General features: G+C 44.4%; 1 protein-coding gene across 2 annotated transcripts in view; it reads left to right on the top strand.

Annotated features, from left to right (window-relative positions):
* LOC120937583 (solute carrier family 22 member 2-like) overlaps window positions 1-19,484 on the top strand; it is an 82,734-nt gene that overhangs the window by 15,206 nt on the left and 48,044 nt on the right. For both annotated transcript variants that reach the window (XM_040350924.1, XM_040350923.1), the window contains 3 exons: window positions 4,421-4,589; window positions 11,375-11,489; window positions 16,487-16,593. In XM_040350924.1, coding sequence (XP_040206858.1) covers window positions 4,421-4,589; window positions 11,375-11,489; window positions 16,487-16,593 — 391 coding nt within the window. The remainder of the gene's footprint in view (window positions 1-4,420; window positions 4,590-11,374; window positions 11,490-16,486; window positions 16,594-19,484) is intronic.

The following is a 19,484-nucleotide window of genomic DNA, read 5'->3' as shown; positions in this document are numbered from 1 at the left end:
GGGTGTACACTTTGAGAGCATATCTCCTGATTTCTCTAGACTGCTGTAACCTTTCCAACGTTAACACTGAGCATTACATAGGCTTGAAATTCAATGAAAAAACAATTATCCCCAACAATACCGGTGGTAACTATTTGCCATTGAACTTTTGGCCTTGCTAATGCTTGGGACTAATGCCAGGAGTTCAGGATGACAGAGCGGAGGAGATTTGGCAATGATTGGCAGTCTTTTTTGTGAACATGAAAGTGCTCTGCTTTGTCATATTCTGGCCACTGGCAGTCAGGAATAGAAACAATTGAGTACTCTCTGTACTCTGTTTTGAAGCAGTGCAAGGGAAACATCAGCAGTTCAAAAGACTCCAATTGTCTTCATAAAAAGGGCCTGTCACTGCTTGTTATTGCTTGAATGAAGTTTAAAAAAGATATTTTTTTTTTTTTAAATAATGCTTGATATGTTTGGCATCTAGTTACTCAAAACAGTATTTTTCCTTCATTAAAATATACAATGTTTGTGGGGGGGAGAGGCTAAGTAATTTTTAAGGCGTAACATGCACATTGTAACACTTTTAGAGGAAAAAATGCTAAATAAGGCGCCTTTCACACGGGCGGCTGTTTTGCCGCAGATAAAAGCATGTTTATGTTTTTCTGGAATTCAAGACTCCAGGCACAGCGGTCAGCTGCATTTGTACAGTGCTTTTAGCTGCGGTTGCGTTTAGCCGCGGCACGTTATTGAACGGGGATCCGACTTGGATCCCTGCCAATACCAAGTATGGAATGGATCTTGAGGGGGAACTCCACGCCAAATTTCAAATAAAAAAACGGCATGGGTTCTCCCTACAGGAGCATACCAGGCCCTTGAGACTGCTATGGATTTTAAGGGGAACACTGTATGCCGAAAAAACGGCGTGGGGTTCCCCCAAATTCCATACCAGACCTGTATCCGTGCAGCAGCAGCGCCGGTCAGGAAAGTGGATGCGGACGAGCGAGCGCCCCCTCCTTAACCGTGCCAGGCTGCATGCCCTCAACATGGGGGGTAGGTGCTTTGGGGCAGGGGGGATGCCCTGTGGCCCCCACCCCAAAGCACCTGTCCCCATGTTGATGAGGACAGGGCCTCTTCCTGACAACCCTGGCCGTTGGTTGTCGGGGTATGTGGGAGGGGAGCTTTTCAGAATCTGGGAGCCCCCTTTAATAAAGGGCCCCCGAGATCCCGGCCCCCACCCTAGGTGAATGACTATGGGGTACATCGTACCCCTACCCATTCACCTGGCAGAATTAAAAAAAAAAAAACACACTATACAGGGTTTTTAAAGTCATTTATTAGTCAGCTCTGGGGGCCCCCCTCTCTTCTTTAGCTCTTTTATGAGGGGGGGCTTCTTCGATGTCTTCTGCGGGGGTCCCGGTCTTCACCGCCATCTGGTTCTCTTCCGCCAGGGGGTGGGGGCGCTTTCTTCATTAGCTCTTTTACAGCGGCCCCCTCCCGGGCTTCTTCGATGTCTTCTGCAGGGGGGGGGGAGGGGTCCCGGTCTTCACCGCCATCTGTTTCTCTTCCGCCGGGGGGTGCGCTTTCTTCTTTAGCTCTTTTACAGCGGTCCCCTCCCAGGCTTCTGTCACCTTCTGCCTCTCTTCTCGTCTTCTCTTCTTCGATGTTGACACGTCGCTTCCTCCCGCTGTATGACGTCACAGTCCCATCATGCTCTGTGTGCACGGAGTAAAAGAGCTAAAGAAGGAAGTGCCCCTCCCCCCCCGCTGTAAAAGAGCTAAAGAAAAAAGCGCAAATTAGTCGATTAATCGATTTAAAAAAAATTGATTAATCGAACACAAAAATTTTGATCAGTAACAGCCCTAAAAATAAAATGTAAATAACAGCACAAAAAAGAAGAAAAGCTAGCTAAGAAGAGAAGGTAGCTATGTGGAAGGAATGGGTTAATATGGGCTAGTTTTAGTTAACTGTGGGTTAATATGGTTAATTAGTAAACAATTCTATTAGTAAGATATTTTTTTTCAACTTCTCAAGTTTCTGTAGCTGAACTTACAGAGCAGAATAGCAGGACATATAAGTTACGTACTGTAGAGGGCTTTTAACAATAATAGTTACATATTTAATATTGCACAACTATTTTAGTCGACTAAATACAACAAAAACTAAAACAATTGAGATGATTAAAATACAACTAAAACTAAAATGGCATTTTAGTCAAAAGACTATAACTAAAACTAAATCTAAATTTGATGTCAAAATTAACACTGCATCACCACATAAAAATATGTAGAATATGTCTACTAAGCCGCTGAAAGAAAAAAAAGAATAAAAAGGCCTTTCTTTTTTTTCTTCTTAATATGTAATGTTGGTAATATATTGAGGTAATATAATGAGTTTGGTAATTATAAATGTAGCGCTGGTCTCCCAATGAGTGGGCGCTATTATAAATTTAAAGGCTAATTCTATGGAAATTAGCCTCTGTTCTGGCTTCGGTTATACTCAGTAGAAATTTTCCCTTGTTGCCTGTAGGTGGCGTTACCATCTCAGGCCAATGTTGGAACTTGGGTAAACCATGGTGTGTTAAGTGACCCTTCTCGGCAGCAGCCCAGTGGGAGTGGTGCCCCGCTGTGCATGCTGGGAAGGGATACTTAAGGGATAGACGCAGTTTATTGGGGTCCTTCGCCTCGTGGCCCTCCTGGTGCGAGGTGCGGGTGTGATTTCAGCCCGGGACCACGTTGGTCTGAGGCTGCGCTGCTATCGTGTAGGCCTAGCTATGCTGGCTGGGGCCTATGGTTCTAAAATGGATGCCAAGCTGTCCATCCAAGTGGGGGAAGCTTTTAGCGAAGGAAACCAGGGGAGGATCTGCCCTGGAGGAGACCAAGTAAGGCAAGCTGATGTCTCAGGATAGGCCTGGTGACTTTGTTAACTAAAGGGATTCAATACACAATTTGTCTTACGGTCTGCTGGATCGGCTTAAAGGCTCTTTTGCTGTAAGACAGGAAGATTGGGACCTAAAACCCGTGACAGACGGTCTGTGGCAGAGACTGTTTCTTTTTTTTTTTTTTTTTTCTTTTTTTTTTTTAAAGTGTATTTTTTTTTTTTTACTATAATCTTTTCTTTTTTTTGTTTACAAACTTTTATTGCAAAAGATAGAGAGCGGTACATAGTTGGATATATATAAAAATACAGCATAATTATAAAAGATGTGGTAAGTTCTTATCAGAAACAGATATATAATATGACACAGCAAAGCAAATGGGGTTAACAGGCTTTTCTTAGAGATGGGAAAAAACCATTGTGCGTGTACTCGAGAGAGGAGCTGGACTGCAGGAGTTGGGAGTAGGCAGGCCTCCCCCAGAGGCAATCTGCCACCTTTCTCCATGCCCCGGGTGGCAATGGTGGGTGTGTGAGGGGGTCCTCCCACACAGCCCGCCCTACCTGCTCCGCTTTGAAGCCCAACGGGGCAGAGGGACTCCCTATAAGGGAGTGAGAGGATTAGCCCGCTCAACCAGCCCCATTAGTCCTTCGCCTCTCTTTTAGAGACCGCGTGGTCAAAGTGCGTGTGTTAACCCAATTTAGAGTGCGTGTGTAGGTGTGGTGGTTTTTGTGGGAGGGGGGTGGGCGTACTAAGCACAGGCTTACCTTGCATAGCACACCCACCGGGAGCCGGGCTGAGACCACCAAACTCAATTCACATGAAGCCGAGACCGGGATCCGAACCTCTAGCTGCAGAGGTGAATGGCTTGTCAGCGCAGTGCCAATCGCGTTGAGCCACCGCAGCTCCCTGGAGAGACTGTTTCTATACTGTCCGTGCATCATTCCGGCTGCTAGGCCATGTGAGAGGGGTCTATCCGGGTAAGCAATACCCACTCAGGATTGAGTGGCGAACATTGGAACTTTGAATACTTTTGTGCATTCTGTAACGCATACCTGAACCTTCCCCTTCTCTCTATACTCTCTACTTCTTCACAAGTTTTATGCAGCAAAAATAAAACCTAACAGTTGAAGGTTTTACATCTTGCGTGGACATTGCAATTTCTACAGACTTTCTCCCCTGGACAACGAACTTAGAGGTAACGTGCAAAACCCAAAATCTAAACCAGCAGCTCCTTCGGGGGTAGTGCTACATAAAGAAATTCTTAAATAATGCATTAAAATTGAAAACTAAACCCAATAGATTTTAGACTACCAAAATGTACTAGAAATTTTAGTAGACTAAAATAATTCAGATGACTAAAATATGACTAAAACTAAAATGGCATTTTAATCCAAAGACTAAAATACAACTAAAACTAAAATGGCATTTTAGTCGAAAGACTATAACTAAAACTGAAGTGAAATTTGATTTCAAAGTTAACACTGCTACTAATACACATGTAAGTGTAAAAACAAGATAATCGCAGCATTTCAGATATGTCTTACTATTGTCACTCCATTCTAGTTGCAGAGATTGTCGGCTTGGATCACAGAAGAACTGTCGGAGTTATATACCAAGTGGCATTTACAGTTGGACTTCTGGCACTTGCAGGCGCGGCTTATTTCATTAATAACTGGAGATGGCTTCAGCTGGCAGTTACTCTGCCAAACTTTGTGTTTCTGGCATATTACTGGTAACATTCTGCCATTATCTATCTCATAAATCAGCTCAAGCCAAATATGAAACAGCACATGCAAAGTAAATTATATTTTACTTCCACTTTTGCATCAAAATTAGGATAACACATATTTTATATTTCTTAGATGTTACCATTCACATAGCATAACTTACCTTTATAAATGCGCTTTGCTGATGACTCCAGGACTACAAAATCCCACTTAGTTATGTTTTTATGTAAAGTTTATGAGGAGGCTGGTAGTAGTGTTTTCCATAATTAACCTTGTTTGTACTGTGCTGCCAGATCTCATAATTAGTTGTAAACTAGGGGCCAGATTCATCAATAGATACGCCGGCGGATCTCCTGATCCGCCGTCGTATCTGTGAGACCCGACGGTCGGATCTGTGAGATCCCACGGTCGGAGCTATGCAAATGATTCATAGAATCAGATTCCGCATAGATCTCACTTAGATCCGACTGGTGTAAGTGACTTACACCAGTCGAGCCTTAGGCTGTAATCTCCCGCCGGCCGCTAGGTGTCGTCGCTTTTTTTTACACGTCGCATATGCAAATGAGGAGAACCGCCGATTCACGTCCGTACGCCCGCCCGTCGCTCTTTTTCAACGTCGTTTGCGTTCGGCTTTTTCCGGCGGATAGCTACACCTGCTAATATGAAGGGTAGCTAATATTAAGTATGGCCGACGTTCCCGCGCCGATTTTTTTATTTTTTACGTCGTTTGCGTAAGTCGATCAGGAATCCCGATGGCCGCAATTGACGTACCTGCCGCTAACAATGACGTCCCAGCGACGTCATTTGGAGCATGCGCACTGGGCATTTTCGCCGGCGGCGCATGCGCAGTTAAATCGGCGCGGGAACGCGCCTGATTTAAATTGTACACTCCCCCTAGCCGCGGAATTTGCATTCCGCCGGGGGGAGTTGCGATCCAACGGTGCAATTTGCGAGGTAAGTGCTTTATGAATCAGGCAATAGCCTCGCTAAATGGCACTGGCGGATCGTAAACCAGGTAGATCTAGCGGATCTAAAGATCCGCTGAGCTACATGAATCTGGCCCTAGATGTGCAGGGCTTTCTGTTTTAAAGATCACCAACCATTCAATGGCTCGTTTTATGTAATGTGCTGTCTCTCAGTGTTTCTCCTCTAGTCTGTCCCTTCTTATCACACCACATTGCTATCAATTCATGGCATTAAAAGCTGCGCCTGCCTTTAGTGTTTTGATGCATTAACCTGCTCCAAACAACTAAAAAGGTAAAACAAAATATATATTTTATAAATGATTTTAGATATGCTATGTGAATGGAACATATAACAAACATATAGTGTGGGTTTCTCAAATGTGACTGCAAAGGTGGAAAAACACATAAAGACCTTTTAAAATATAGTGAACCTGGCCTAGTTATGTCTAAGTTAACATTAGTGTTGAAGAAAAGGCACATTGTGGTATTCAAAAAACATGTTTTAGTTATTTGTGTCCCTAAGGGGTTCCTTGGATTTGTTAGTTAAAACATAAAGAGAGGATGTCCATCTCACATAAAATTCTTTAATGCCCAAACCAAAATACAGAGAGCTAGGAGTTAATTCACAAATGGTATTTAGAATACAAAAACAGCTCTATATGTTGTCCGGGAGAAAATGGTACATCCTTAAGGGCCCACAGTTAACAGTTGTATGAAAGATATGAAAAATGTCACTCAAATAGAGAGTGCACCATTAAAGTGTAACTAAGGCCCCTTTCACACTGAGAAGTTTTTCAGGCTGTATTGCGCTAAAAATAGCGCCTAAATACCGCCTGAAAAACTCCTGCCCAGCAAACTAAGGCGATGCGCTGGCAGGAGAGAAAACAATCTCCTGCAAGCAGCATCTTTGGAGCGGTAAGAGGAGCGGTGTGTATACCGCTCCTTCACCGCTCCTTCCCATTCTCTGCAGAGGCGCATTGCGGGTGGTATTAACCCTTTTTCAGCCGTTAGCGGGGGTTAATACCGCACCTCTAGCGGCTGAATCCCGCGGCGCTATACCGCCACCGCACCTCCCACCCCAGTGTGAAAGGGGACCAAAGGAAACACTTTTATTTTTCATTTTGTGGCCATCTGTGTCCCATCAGGGAGGTTTCCCTTCACTTCCTGTCCCATAGCTAAAACAGGAAGTGACAGGAAATCCCTACACAGTGAGGGAATCCCAGGGGGTCACTAGAACTAATATCCCTGTTGGAAGATTTCCCCCCTATTACTGTTCCAGTGTCAATCCAAAATTTGGGGATTTTCTTTTCTTTTCACTTTCCCTTTGATAAACAGGACAAATAGAGAGGGTGAATCTCCCTAACGGGTGCACAGACAGCTATAAAAACTGACAGGTGTTCTAATCCCTCTCCTCCACTCTATCCAAAACGAAAAAAGGTTTTGCCTTTGGTTGTACTTTAACTTTCCATCTATTAAATCTTCTGCCCTTGTTTTTAACTTTGGAAAGTAATTTATTTTTCTGCCAGTAAATACCTTATACAGCCCACTTCCTGTTTATTGTCTGGTAATAAGCCTAGGCTTATGACATCATGCACCGCTCTCTCTCTCTCTCTGGTGAGAGTTTGCCAGGAAGGGAGGGGGGATGAGTCGTAGGAGGGCCAATGGGTGTTGCAGGGCTTCAAAGCTGGAGGTTTGCCTCTGGGTAAATCCAGAAAGTGAACAGGCGGCAGCTTCAGCTGCCCACAGTTAAAATGGATGCAGCCAGACTTAGTGGAGGGAGATTTCTGCAGCAAATGTGGCAAGTATAGAATCACAGTATATATAAAATAATATGCAAAGTGGTTGGAGGGAAGCTTCAGAATGGCAAAGATGTTTATATTACAAGTTATGTGAGCAGACTGCAGTTCCTCTTTAAGTAATTATAGTATGTGGTTAAAGTTTTATTGCAACAATAACAAGTCTCTACTCAACAACTCCGAAATGAATAACTAACAAATAAAGCACCCTTTACTAGAGATAAATATTAGCAGAAACTACCATATATACTCGAGTATAAGCCAACCCGAGTATAAGCCGAGGTACCTAATTTTACCACAAAAAACTGGGCAAACTTATTGACTCGAGTATAAGCCTAGGATGAGAATACAGCAGTTACTGTAAGCGGTAAAGAGGGTCAACAATGCCCATTTGCACGCCTCACTGTGCCCAACCTCACTGTGCCCATTGCAACCTCACTGTGCCCAACCTCACTGTGTCCAACCTCACTGTGCCCATTGCAACCTCCCTGTGCCCAACCTCACTGTGCCCATTGCAACCTCACTGTGCCAAACTCACTGTGCCCATCCTCACTGTGCCCATTGCAGCCTCACTGTGCCTGAGTCAGTGTACCTGAAATTATTGACAGGCTGCGGGTGTCCATTTATTGGTCCCTTCCGTGATAGGCGTTTCTCAGCAGACACAGTTCCGCCTATCACGGACGTTCTCTCATCCTCTAAATCAGTTTCCCAGCAGACACTGTGTTCAGTGTTCCGCCAATCACGAACGTCCTCTTGTCCGAGGATGAAAGGACTTCCGTGATTGGCGGAACACTGAACACAGTGTCTGCTGGGAATCTGAGTCCGAGGATGAGAGAACGTCCGTGATAGGCAGAACTGTCTCTGCTGGGAAACACCTATCATGAAAGGGACCAGGAGAAGACCGCAAGTTTTAAACAATGGATGCCCACGGCCTGTAAATAATTTTAGGTACACTGACTTGAGTATAAGCCGAGGGGGGTATTTTCAGCCTTAAAAAAGGGTTAAAAAACGTGGCTTATACTCGAGTATATACAGTACTAAGTATTACACAAAGGTAAAGATAGTAATATATCCATTTAATTAGACACACTGAATGATTGTAGCAAAAATACTATTAAAATATTATAACCATCTAAAACAGATAACTCCCAAAATCCAGGTATATTTCAATATGCGCCACTGATGAAAATATCAGAATAGGTACTGATAGTATATTCCAGTCAGTATGAATTCTGTATTTAAGCATATATAGGCAAGATGACCTAGCAAGGAGCTGTGCAGTCTAAGGTTGTAATTTGTTTGATCAGAAATAAAGCAAAGTACTGTCTGTTACCAGAAATAAAGGCTCTCTCTGTTTACTGCAGAACTGCCAAAATGCAGGAAGAAGGGTTTAGGGTGCAGGATACTCGAGACACTTAAACACTCTAGGGACATCTTTAGCAGCAGCCACAAAGTAATACTTATTATGAGGAGACCAGTAAGAGGAGACCACATAAACCATTGACTCTGAAAGAGCAGTCAGGCCCCGTACACACGACCAGTTTCCTCGGCAGAATTCAGCTTCCGACCGAGTTTCTGGCTGAATTCTGCCGAGAAACCCGGCCGTGTGTACACTTTCGGCCGAGGAAGCCGACGAGGAGCTCGGCGAGGAAATAGAGAACATGTTCTCTATTTCCTCGTTGTTCTATGGGAGCTCTCGTCCCGCCGAGCTCCTCGGCGGCTTCAGGGCTGAACTGGCCGAGGAACTCGATGTGTTTGGCACGTCGAGTTCCTCGGCCGTGTGTACGAGGCTTCACACTGTGTCACAGTCTTTCTATAGCTTGCTATGGTATCTGACCTTCAATGAGGGAGTTCCACACTACGTGGAGCTGTAGGCAATTGGGCCTTCTATCAATGTTTAGGTGTCAGCTTCTGCAAAGCACTCCTGCAACACTCTTCAGAGAGGGATCCCCTCTCCTTCTTTTCCTCAGACCCCCAGCTTATTACATATGATGGGTCATCTTCCCACACAGAGGCTCCTCTTAGGGAAACCTCAGGGAAGAGAGGGACTCTAATCAGCTTCTCCCAAATATTTATCTTCTCCCCAGCCAATAACTTCAGAGCTAGCCTCCCAGAGACTGGCTGGGCTGGATAAATAGTTATAACTCCAGAGATTGACCCTCACATACTATTTGCTGGAACAACAGATGTGAGTTATCAAGGGGAGAGCCTGTCAATTCGATTTCAGTTCATTTCGCTACAGTTCAGCCATAGCACTAAATTTGATAAGCCCATAGGAGGGGCACTACACAAAGAATACCCAATCACATGCAAAGAAAATAAAAAAGCTGAATTTTTGTTTGCACATGATTGGATGATAGAAGTCAGCAGAGCTTCATCTTGTTTTCTAAGCTCTGATGAAAATTCCCTAGCAAAGCGAATAGACACAGCAAGCATTATTGATCTGAGACTTCCTCCCCTCTCTGGTCCCCCAGTCTACATTGGATACCTGCCCTAAAGCGTGTCCCTGCTCAATGAATGTGTTCAAATGGAAAGACCGGGAAACACACTGATGAACATGTTATACTTACCTGCTCTGTGCAACGGCACTCTGGGCTCCTCCTCTTCTCTATGTGCCACCATAGGAAGGCATTTATTATGGTGGCACAGACACATGCAGGCTTAATCCAGAGCATTGTGTGTGTCTATCTACCCCACTCCCTTGTTGCTGGATTTAGTTGATAGTAGCCATTGATCCCACTGCTCTCACTGTTCACAGTGAGGAGGGAGAGAGAGAGAGCAACAATGCTCTCATTGCTGGATTGAGTTTGGGCTCAGGTAAGTATTTAGGGGAAGCTGAGGGGGGGGGGGGGGCTGCACATAAAAGTTTTTTTTTACCTTAAATCAGAGCATGCATTAAAGTGATTGCAAAGTCTCATTTTTTTTTGTTAGAAATGACAATCATGTTATACTTACTTGCTGTGTGCAGTGGATTTACACAGAGCAGCCCAGATCCTCCTCTTCTCAGGTGTCTCTTCGGTGCTCCTGGCCCCTCCCTCCTGTTGAATGCCCCAACAGCAAGTAGCTTCCTATGGGGGCACCCGAGCTGAGCTGCAGCTCCCTGTGTCCATTTAGACACAGAGCCCCAACCTGGCCCCACCCGCTCCCCATTGGCTGACTGACTTTGATTGACAGCAGCAGGAGCCAATGGTGCCTCGCTGCTGTCTCAGCCACTGAGGAAGGGAATTCTGTGCAGATGAGACACTTCTACAACGTCGCTGGATCTAGATGGGGCTCAGGTAAGTGTTAGGAGGGCTGAGGGGGACTGCTGCACGCATAGAATGCATTAGGATAAAACAAATTCTGCCTTTCCAATCACTTTAAGGTAAAAAATAATAATCTAGAAACCTTACAACCACTTTCAATACACTAGTAACTTGTTAGTGTATTTAAACATGCTAGTATATTTAACAGTCCCCCCTCCCCTACTGGCAATGCTGCTGTCTGCTGTGCCCCCTGTTCTCATTAATTCAGAGTAGGAGCATGCTAATACAGGAAGTGTGTTACTGGCTAGATCACCAGGTGAACACAGATGGAAAAGCCTAAAAATAGAAAATAATGCAGGCACTGCATCTAATGTTCGGTAAGCTGCAATATATTACATTCTTGGTTTTGGGTTTAATGCCACTTTAATCACGAAGAGAGAGCTTTACTTCATTCGCTAAGCTCCTGGGAAAATGTCTTTGCAAAGTACAAGTTCCCTTGCAAAGTGATCAGCATATTTACATGTAGTAAATCAAGCATAATGCACCTATGGCACTTAATCTCATCTGGGTCAGGGAGAAGAAGCACTGTGCAGGTGCGCAGTTTGAATGGCCTGGTGCATTAACTAGGGGGTGCATTATTTTAATGTTCAGGTGGTCCTGAAGATGGCAGGACAGCAGCAGTTCTGTATCCAGACAAGCAGAGAGATTTGTAGCTGCTACAGATTCCTGCTACAAATTTATTAATGTGACATGGCCCTTACATTAAAAAGTTCATTTATTACAGGTGTGTTCCAGAATCACCTCGATGGCTCCTATCCCAAAACCAGAAAGATAAGGCCAACAAAATTATTAAGCAGATTGCTAAGAAGAATAAGAAACCAATACCCAATACTTTACAGGTGAGTAACTCCTGTGAGTTTCCTTGTGAAGACACACATAATTTAAGCTAGCGGTATGGTGTCATGCCCCATGTTATGTAACTGTTGAATGTCAGAGTCACTACTGAAATTCTAGCATTAGACAGTTAAATGAGAGGTGGCATGCTTAGAAATAGGATGGGGTACAGCTTAAGTTTGATGACTACTACTACTACTACTAACAATATTAATAAACTTTTATTTTATATAGCACCTTTAACCACTTCCGGACCAGCTGCCCCAGTTATTCTGCGACAGGCTGCCCCCCTGCACAAGCCGTCGTAGCTGTACGTCGGCTCTTTAAGACGCCTCTGGCGGCGTGTGGGCGAGGCATGTCCCCGGAGCCGATGTGAGTCCCAGACAGTCGCGATGACCGCTGGGCACCCGCGATTGCTCGTTACAGAACAAGAACAGGGATGTGTGTAAACACACAAATCCTGGTTCTCTCAGGCCTCGTACACACGACCGAGCATGTCTGCTGAAACTGGTCCGCGGACCAGTTTCCGCGGACATGTTCGGTCGTCTGTACGGCCGACCGGACCGGATTCCCGGCCTAGCGGACAGGTTTCCAGCGGACAAATGTTTCTTAGCATGCTAAGAAACATGTCCGCTGGAACCATGTCCGTCGGACATGTCCGATGGTTAGTACAACTCATCGGACATGTCCGCTCGGCCGAAAGCCCTCGCATGCGTCGAATTGATTCGACGCATGCGTGGAAGCATTGACCTTCCAGGGTCGCGCACGTCGCCGCGTCATCGTCGCGACCACGTCACCGCGTTCGCTGTCCGCAGGGATTTTGGTCTGATGCTGTGTACACACATCAGCCCAAAATCCGGCAGCGGACATGTCCGATGAAAACGGTCCGGCGGACCGTTTTCATCGGACTGTCCGACCGTGTGTACAAGGCCTCAGGGGCGAGGAGACTGATTGTGTGTTCATACAATGTACGATGTATACAATGTATGAACACCGATCTCTCTCTTCCCCTAGTCAGTCCCATCCCCCTACAGTTAGAACACACAATAGGGAACACAGTTAAGCCCTTGATCCCCAATTAGTGTTAACCCCTTCCCTGCCAGTGTCATTTATACAGTAATCAGTGCATTTTTATAGCACTGATCGCTGTATAAATGACACTGGTCCCAAAAATGTGTCAAAAGTGTCCGATTTGTCTGCCACAGTATTGCAGTCCCAATACAAATCCCAGATTGCGGCCCATTGCTAGTAAAAAAGAAAATAATAATTATAAAAATGCCATAAATCTATTCCCTATTTTGTAGACGCTATAACTTTTGCGTAAACCAATCAAAATATTTTTTTTTGCGATTTTTATTACCAAAAATATGTATAAGAATACATATCGGCCTAAACTGAGAAAAAATTGGCTTTTTAAAAAAAGTTTGGGGCTATTTGTTACAGCAAAATGTACAAAATATTGAGTTTTTTTTTTCTAAATGTTCGCTCTTTTTTTGTTTATATCACAAACAAATTTAAACCGCAGAGGTGATCAAATACCACCAAAAGAAAGCTCTATTTGTGGGAAAAAAAGGACATCAATTTTGTTTGGGTACAACATTGCACGACCGCGCAATTGTTAGTTAAAGCGATGCAGTACCGAATCGCAAAAAATGCTCTGTTCATTGAGCAGCCAATTCTTGGCTGAAGTGGTTAAAGGTAGCTCCTCAAAGAGCTTTACAAAGAAAACAAAATAATTACACAGGACAAAATAAAGGAAAAATAGGACAATTATGTGAAAGCTTGCCTAAAGAAAAAAGTTTTTTGATTTGATTTAAAAGAGTTTACAGAAGATGACTCTCTGATGTTCTTTGGAAGTGAATTCCAGAGTTTTTGATCATACCAGGAGAAGGCTTTATCTCCCATTGAGTGTAGGTGAGTGGGGGGGGGGAGGGTTAGTTGATAAAAGTTCAGAGCGATAAAGGGGAGCCAAGCCATAAAGTGCCTTATAGGTGAGCAAGAGGATCTTAGGCCCCGTACACACGATCGGATCTGTCCGCTGATATTTGTCCGACGGACAGTTTCAGCGGACAGATCCGGTCGTGTGTACAGCCGACCGGACCGGATTCCCGGCCGAGCGGACTTTTTCCAGCGGACTAAAATTTCCTAGCATGCTAAGAAATCTGTTCGCTGGAAACCTGTCCGTCGGACGTGTTCGGTCGTCTGTACAGACTCACCGGACATGTCCGACCGACCGCCATCCCTCGCATGCGTCGTACAGATTTGACGCATGCATGGAAGCTTTGAACTTCAAGGCCGCCCACGTCGCCGCGTCATCGTCGCCGCGACGGCACGGCCACGTCCCCGCGTATTGTTTACGCGCGGATTTCTGTCTGATGGTGTGTACAACCATCAGACAGAAATCTCCGGGCGGACATGTCCGCTGAAAACGGTCCGGCGGACCGTTTTCAGTGGACTGTCCGTCCGTGTGTACGGGGCCTTAAAGTCTATACGAAACCTGACAGGTAGCCAGTGCAAGGACTCCAAGATAGGGGTAATAAGATCAATTGTACCAGACCTAGTCAGGAATCTGGCCGCCAAATTTTGTACATGCTGAAGTTTATTAATAGTGGATTTAGATACACCAGCGTAGGCCGCATCAGCATTATGATTGCCCTCATAAGAGGCGGTTGTATCTGTAAGATTAGATGTCCAGCGCATCCCCTCCCCTTACATTAGATGTTAAGAGCCACCCCACCATCAGAAGTTGAGTCCCCCACTCTCCCTTACATCACAGTGCACCCCCCTTTCCTTATGCTGCTGCTGGGAAGAAGCTTGAAAGCAGAAAGACATAGGTAGATTCACAAAGAGTTAGGCCGGCTTATCTACAGATAAGCCGACCTAACTCTGAATCTAAGCCGACCTATGTTTAAGTGTATTCTCTAACAGAGATACACTTAAACATATCTAAGATAGGACGGCTAGGGAGAGGGTGAGCACATTCTGCTTTCCACCATGCAAAACGGCTCAGATGCTGGTGGAAAGCAAGAAGAGGAGTGACAGGAAAGGGAATTTTTCAAACCTGGATTACTGTATTTTGGAGGTCAAAAGGAAAAACAAGGTAAGTGATATTTAAATGCTCTAGCTTACAGCAATCAATTGAACTAATAAAAAATGAACCTTTAGTGTTCCTTTAAGCTAGCATCAAATTTCACCCTTCAGGTGCACTCAGGTGCAGTTTGTAAAGTCTTGAACCTAGATTTCAGGGCCTCCACAGGGACACAGGGCCTAGCCACAACATATACCTAATTAACAATGGTAGGAATACCACTGCTAAATGTTTCACTTTCCTCTGCAGCCAATGGTGCAATAACGTGCAAAAATGCATAAATTACTGCAAAATAAATTGAATGCATGCTTTATGTAACACAAACGTAACATGAACTTTTAAAAAAATAACACATGTTAATTTAACACTGGTGTTTATGCAGTATTTTGAACCTAGTGAATTGAACCCGCAGTTCTTAACTACCTGCCTAAGGACGTCATATGACGTCCTGGATTTTCAGTGGGGATATCTGAATGATGCCTGCAGCTACAGGCATCATTCAGATATCACTATTTTCAGCCGGCGGTTCAGTGCACCATATGAATGATCATAGCGGCAGTTCCGCCGCTTGATCGTTCTTATAGGTGACAGGAGGGGACGTCCCCTCTTCCCACCGCCGGCCTCTCCCGTGCCATCGGGGACCTGGAGAAACGATCTGCCAGTGCCGGATGGGAAGCATAGAGATGACTGGTGACCAGATGGTCACACTCACCAGTCATCTCTATGACCGTCAGAGGCCCGGGCGCAACGTTATGACGTCATGCCCGGGTTCCCAGGAAGTAAACAAAGCCGCAATCACATATTTTTTTTTCACAATCTCATGCTTTCCAGCCTGTAGGAGAGATGTGGGGTCTTATTGATCCTGCCTCTCTCCATAAAAAAGACCTACCACAATAGATTCCTATTACAAGGGATGTTTACATTCCTTGTAATAGGAATAAAAGTGATCAAAAAAATAAAAATGTAATGTACGTGGGAGATTCACGTACCGCAGCGTATCTATAGTCGGGCGTAGCGCATCTCATATGCGCTACGCCGACGTAACTTAGTGAGGCAAGTACTGTATTCACAAAGCACTTGCTCCCTAAGTTACGGCGGCGCAGCGTATATGGCCCGGCGTAAGCCCGCCTAATTCAAAGTAGGCTGGTAGGGGGCGTGTTGTATGGAAATGAATCGTGACCCCATGTAAACGAAAATTTTCTCCCTAAGTTACGCCGGCTTAATGCCTGTGAACGTAACCTACGCACAGCCCCATTCACGTACGACTTACGTAAACGACGTAAAAAGATACGCTTGTGCCGACGTCCATACTTTGCATTACCTGCACCTCATATAGCAGGGGTAACGTTACGCCGGACGTAAGCCTTACGTAAACGGCGTAGCAGGTGCAAGTACATTCGTGAATCGGCGTATCTAGCTCATTTACATATTTGACGCGTAAATCTACGGAAGCGCCCCTTGCGGCCAGCGTAAATATGCACCCAAGATACGACGGCGTACGGCAACTTACGTCGGTCGGCTAAAGACAGATTTCAGGCGTATCTAGGTTCCAGAATACCGCGCATAGATACGACGGCGCATCTTTTAACTTACGTGGCGTATCAGTAGATACGCAGACGTAAAAGCTTTCTGAATCTGGCCAATAGTGTTTGGGGGTTCTGAGTCATTTTCTAGCAAAAAAAATATGATTTTTGCATGTAGAAGAGGAGTGCCAGAATAGGTCCGGTGTGGAAGTGGTTAAAGTGTTTGCCATCCATTCATGTTATTTAAAATTCCATAGGTTGCCAAGCAGCACTTCTTTCATGAGCTTTAACAAAAACAAGTGATTTTATGTAAATGTACTCAGTATGATTGTATAATGTATGTAGTATGATGTAAGTATGATTTTATGTATGGGTACTCTTTTAATTACAGAGTCTAACTGCAAATGAAGACATTGGCGATAAACAAGTTCCCTCTTTCAAAGACCTTGTCAGAACTCCTCAGATAAGAAAACACACTTTCATTTTAATGTATATCTGGTATGATACATTTATCTGTAAAGGGGATTTGTACATATCTACAGAATCTTTTAGCAGCAGATATAAAACTTTCTGCTATTTTCTTATTTTACATGGTTAAATTATATTAAAAACAGGCTGATACCAAACGTAACTTCTGCAGATTTGTTCCAGAAAAAGAGAATATAAAAATCCATAGATGACTACAACAAACTTCAAGGAAAAAAAAATCCTAACCCCCAAAGGCAGTTGGCTCAATGCCCTGGGTCAAAATATTTATCTAATAACTTATTGTGCCCGGAATTTTTATTACTAGCTTCAAGAAAAGAATCCTATTTTAGTTTCCATCACTGATTTGCCATTTATTTTCCATGCGGTAAAACGTTCCACAGCTTAAGCATTCGTACTGTATAGAACCCTTTACCAAACTGATAGTAAAAGCTGACATGCCTTTGTCCTTTTTATATTCAATGGGATACAAATTTAGTTTGCAAATTATTTATAATAACCTTGAATACAGCGCCTTGGCAAAGTATTCATACCCCTTGACATTTTTCCCAAGTTTGTCATGTTACAGCCAAAAACATACATTTATTTTATTGTGTTTTTTTGTGATAGACCAACACAAAGTGGCACATCATAGTGAAGTGGAAAGAAAATGATAAATGTTTTTAAATTTGTTTACAAATAAATATCTGAAAAGTGTGGCATGTATTTGTATTCAGCATATAAAAAAAGAGGAATGAGCGAAGCCTCCTCTACCACACTGTGTTAAGGTTATAAGTGTCCCAGTTTTTTACACGTTATCACTTCCTCTAATTAGGGGAACACCGCCGTAGCCAACAACAGGCATATACAAAAGAAAGGTTGTTGCCCCGACAGGGAAACCAAGAGGTGGTGACCCCTGGGACAACCGAGAGGCTACTAAGGCAGTGATGGACACTCTGTGTAGTTAAAAATATTTAGTTTAATAAATAGTAACATAGTAACAAGTTCATATGACGTGCACGTCATATGAACTAGTTTCATACGTGCATTTTTTTGGCCGGCCAATGATTACAGGTTGTCACTAAAGCTATTTTAGCTCCTATAGTGTTATACTTGTACTACTGTCCCAGGTGTATTAATTATACCATGTAACTTGTTACTATTTATTAAACTAAATATTTTTAACTACACAGAGTGTCCGTCACTGCCTTAGTAGCCTCTCGGTTGTCCCAGGGGTCACCACCTCTTGGTTTCCCTGTCGGGGCAACAACCTTTCTTTTGTATATTTGTATTCAGCCCCCTTTACTCTGATACTCCTAACTAATATCTAGTGGATCCAATTGCCTTCAGAAGACACCTATTTATTAAATAGGGTCCATATGTGTTTAATTTAATCTCAGTATACATACAGCTGTTCTGTGAATCCCTCAGAAGTTTCTTAGAGAAACTTAGTGAACAAACAGCATCATGAAGGCTAATGAACACACCAGACAGGTCAGGGACAAAGTTATGGAGATGTTTAAAGCAGGGTTAGGTTATAAAAAAAAATCCCAAGCTTTCGAACATCTCACAGAGCACTGTTCAATCCATCATTCAAAAATGGAAAGAGTATGGCACAACTGCAAACCTACCAAGACATGGCTGTCCACCTAAACTGACAGGCCGAGCAAGGAGACCATTAATCAGAAGAGCAGCCAAGAGGCCCACGATAACTCTGGAGGAGATGCAGAAATCTACAGCTCAGGTGGGAGAATCTGTCCACAGGACAGCTATTAGCCATGCACTCCACAAATCTGGCCTTTATGGAAGAGTGGCAAGAAGAAAGCCATTGTTGAAAGAAAGCTATAAGAAGTCCTGTTTGCAGTTTGCGAGAAGCCATGTGGTGGACACAGCAAACATGTGGAAAAAGGTGCTCTGGTCAGATGAGACCAAAATTGTACGTTTTGGCCTAAAAGCAAAAGGCTATGTGTGGCAGAAAACTAACACGGCACAGTACATCAGAAGACCATCCCCACAACCTGATGCTGCCACCACCACGTTTCACGGTCGGGATGGCAGCATCAGGTTGTGGGGATGGTCTTCTTCACCAGGGACAGGGAAGCTGATCAGCGTTGATGGGAAGATGGATGGAGCCAAATACAGCGCAATCTTAGGCCCCGTACACACCATAGAATCTATCCGCAGATAAATCCCATCGAATGGGTTTCAGCGGATAGATTCTATGGTGTGTACACTCCGGCGGATATTTATCCGCGGATATTTCCGAATTCCAGCAGATAAATATTTGTCGACATGCACAGAATATCTATCCGCTGGAATCGGATCCCACGGATGGATCCGCTCGTCTGTACAGACTCACCGGATCCATCCGTCCAAAGGGATTCCCCGCACGCGTCGTAATGATTTGACGCATGCGTGGAATTCCTTATATGACAGCGTCGCGCCCGTCGCCGCATCATAATCGCGGCGACGGCGCGACACGTCATCGCCAGAGGATTTCGGCGCGGATTTCAATGCGATGGTGTGTACACGCCATCGCATAGAAATCTGCTGAAATCCTCGAGAGGATTTATCCGCGGATACGGTCCGCTGGAAAGTATCCGCGGATAAATCGTCTCGTGTGTATGGGGCCTTAGAAGAAAAACTACCAAGCCTCGTACACACGACCGGTTTTCCTGTCAGGAAAACTGCCAGGAGAGCATTTGGCCGGGTATCCAGGTCGTGTGTATGCTCCCTAGCAGTTTTCCGTCAGGAAAACAGCCAGGAATTGACAGGAAAATAGAGAACCCTGCTCTCTCTTTTGCCCGTCGGGATTCCCGGCAGAGTGTTTCCTGCCGGGAAAACCGGTCGTCTGTATGCTTACCTAAGTGTAGAAAAAACGTGCATGCTCGATAACACTTTGACGCATGCACGGTAGCATACAA

Source organism: Rana temporaria, chromosome 4 (assembly GCF_905171775.1).
Source record: "Rana temporaria chromosome 4, aRanTem1.1, whole genome shotgun sequence".
In the NCBI taxonomy this organism is placed as follows: domain Eukaryota; kingdom Metazoa; phylum Chordata; class Amphibia; order Anura; family Ranidae; genus Rana; species Rana temporaria.
This window is presented reverse-complemented; position numbering and strand designations above follow the sequence as displayed.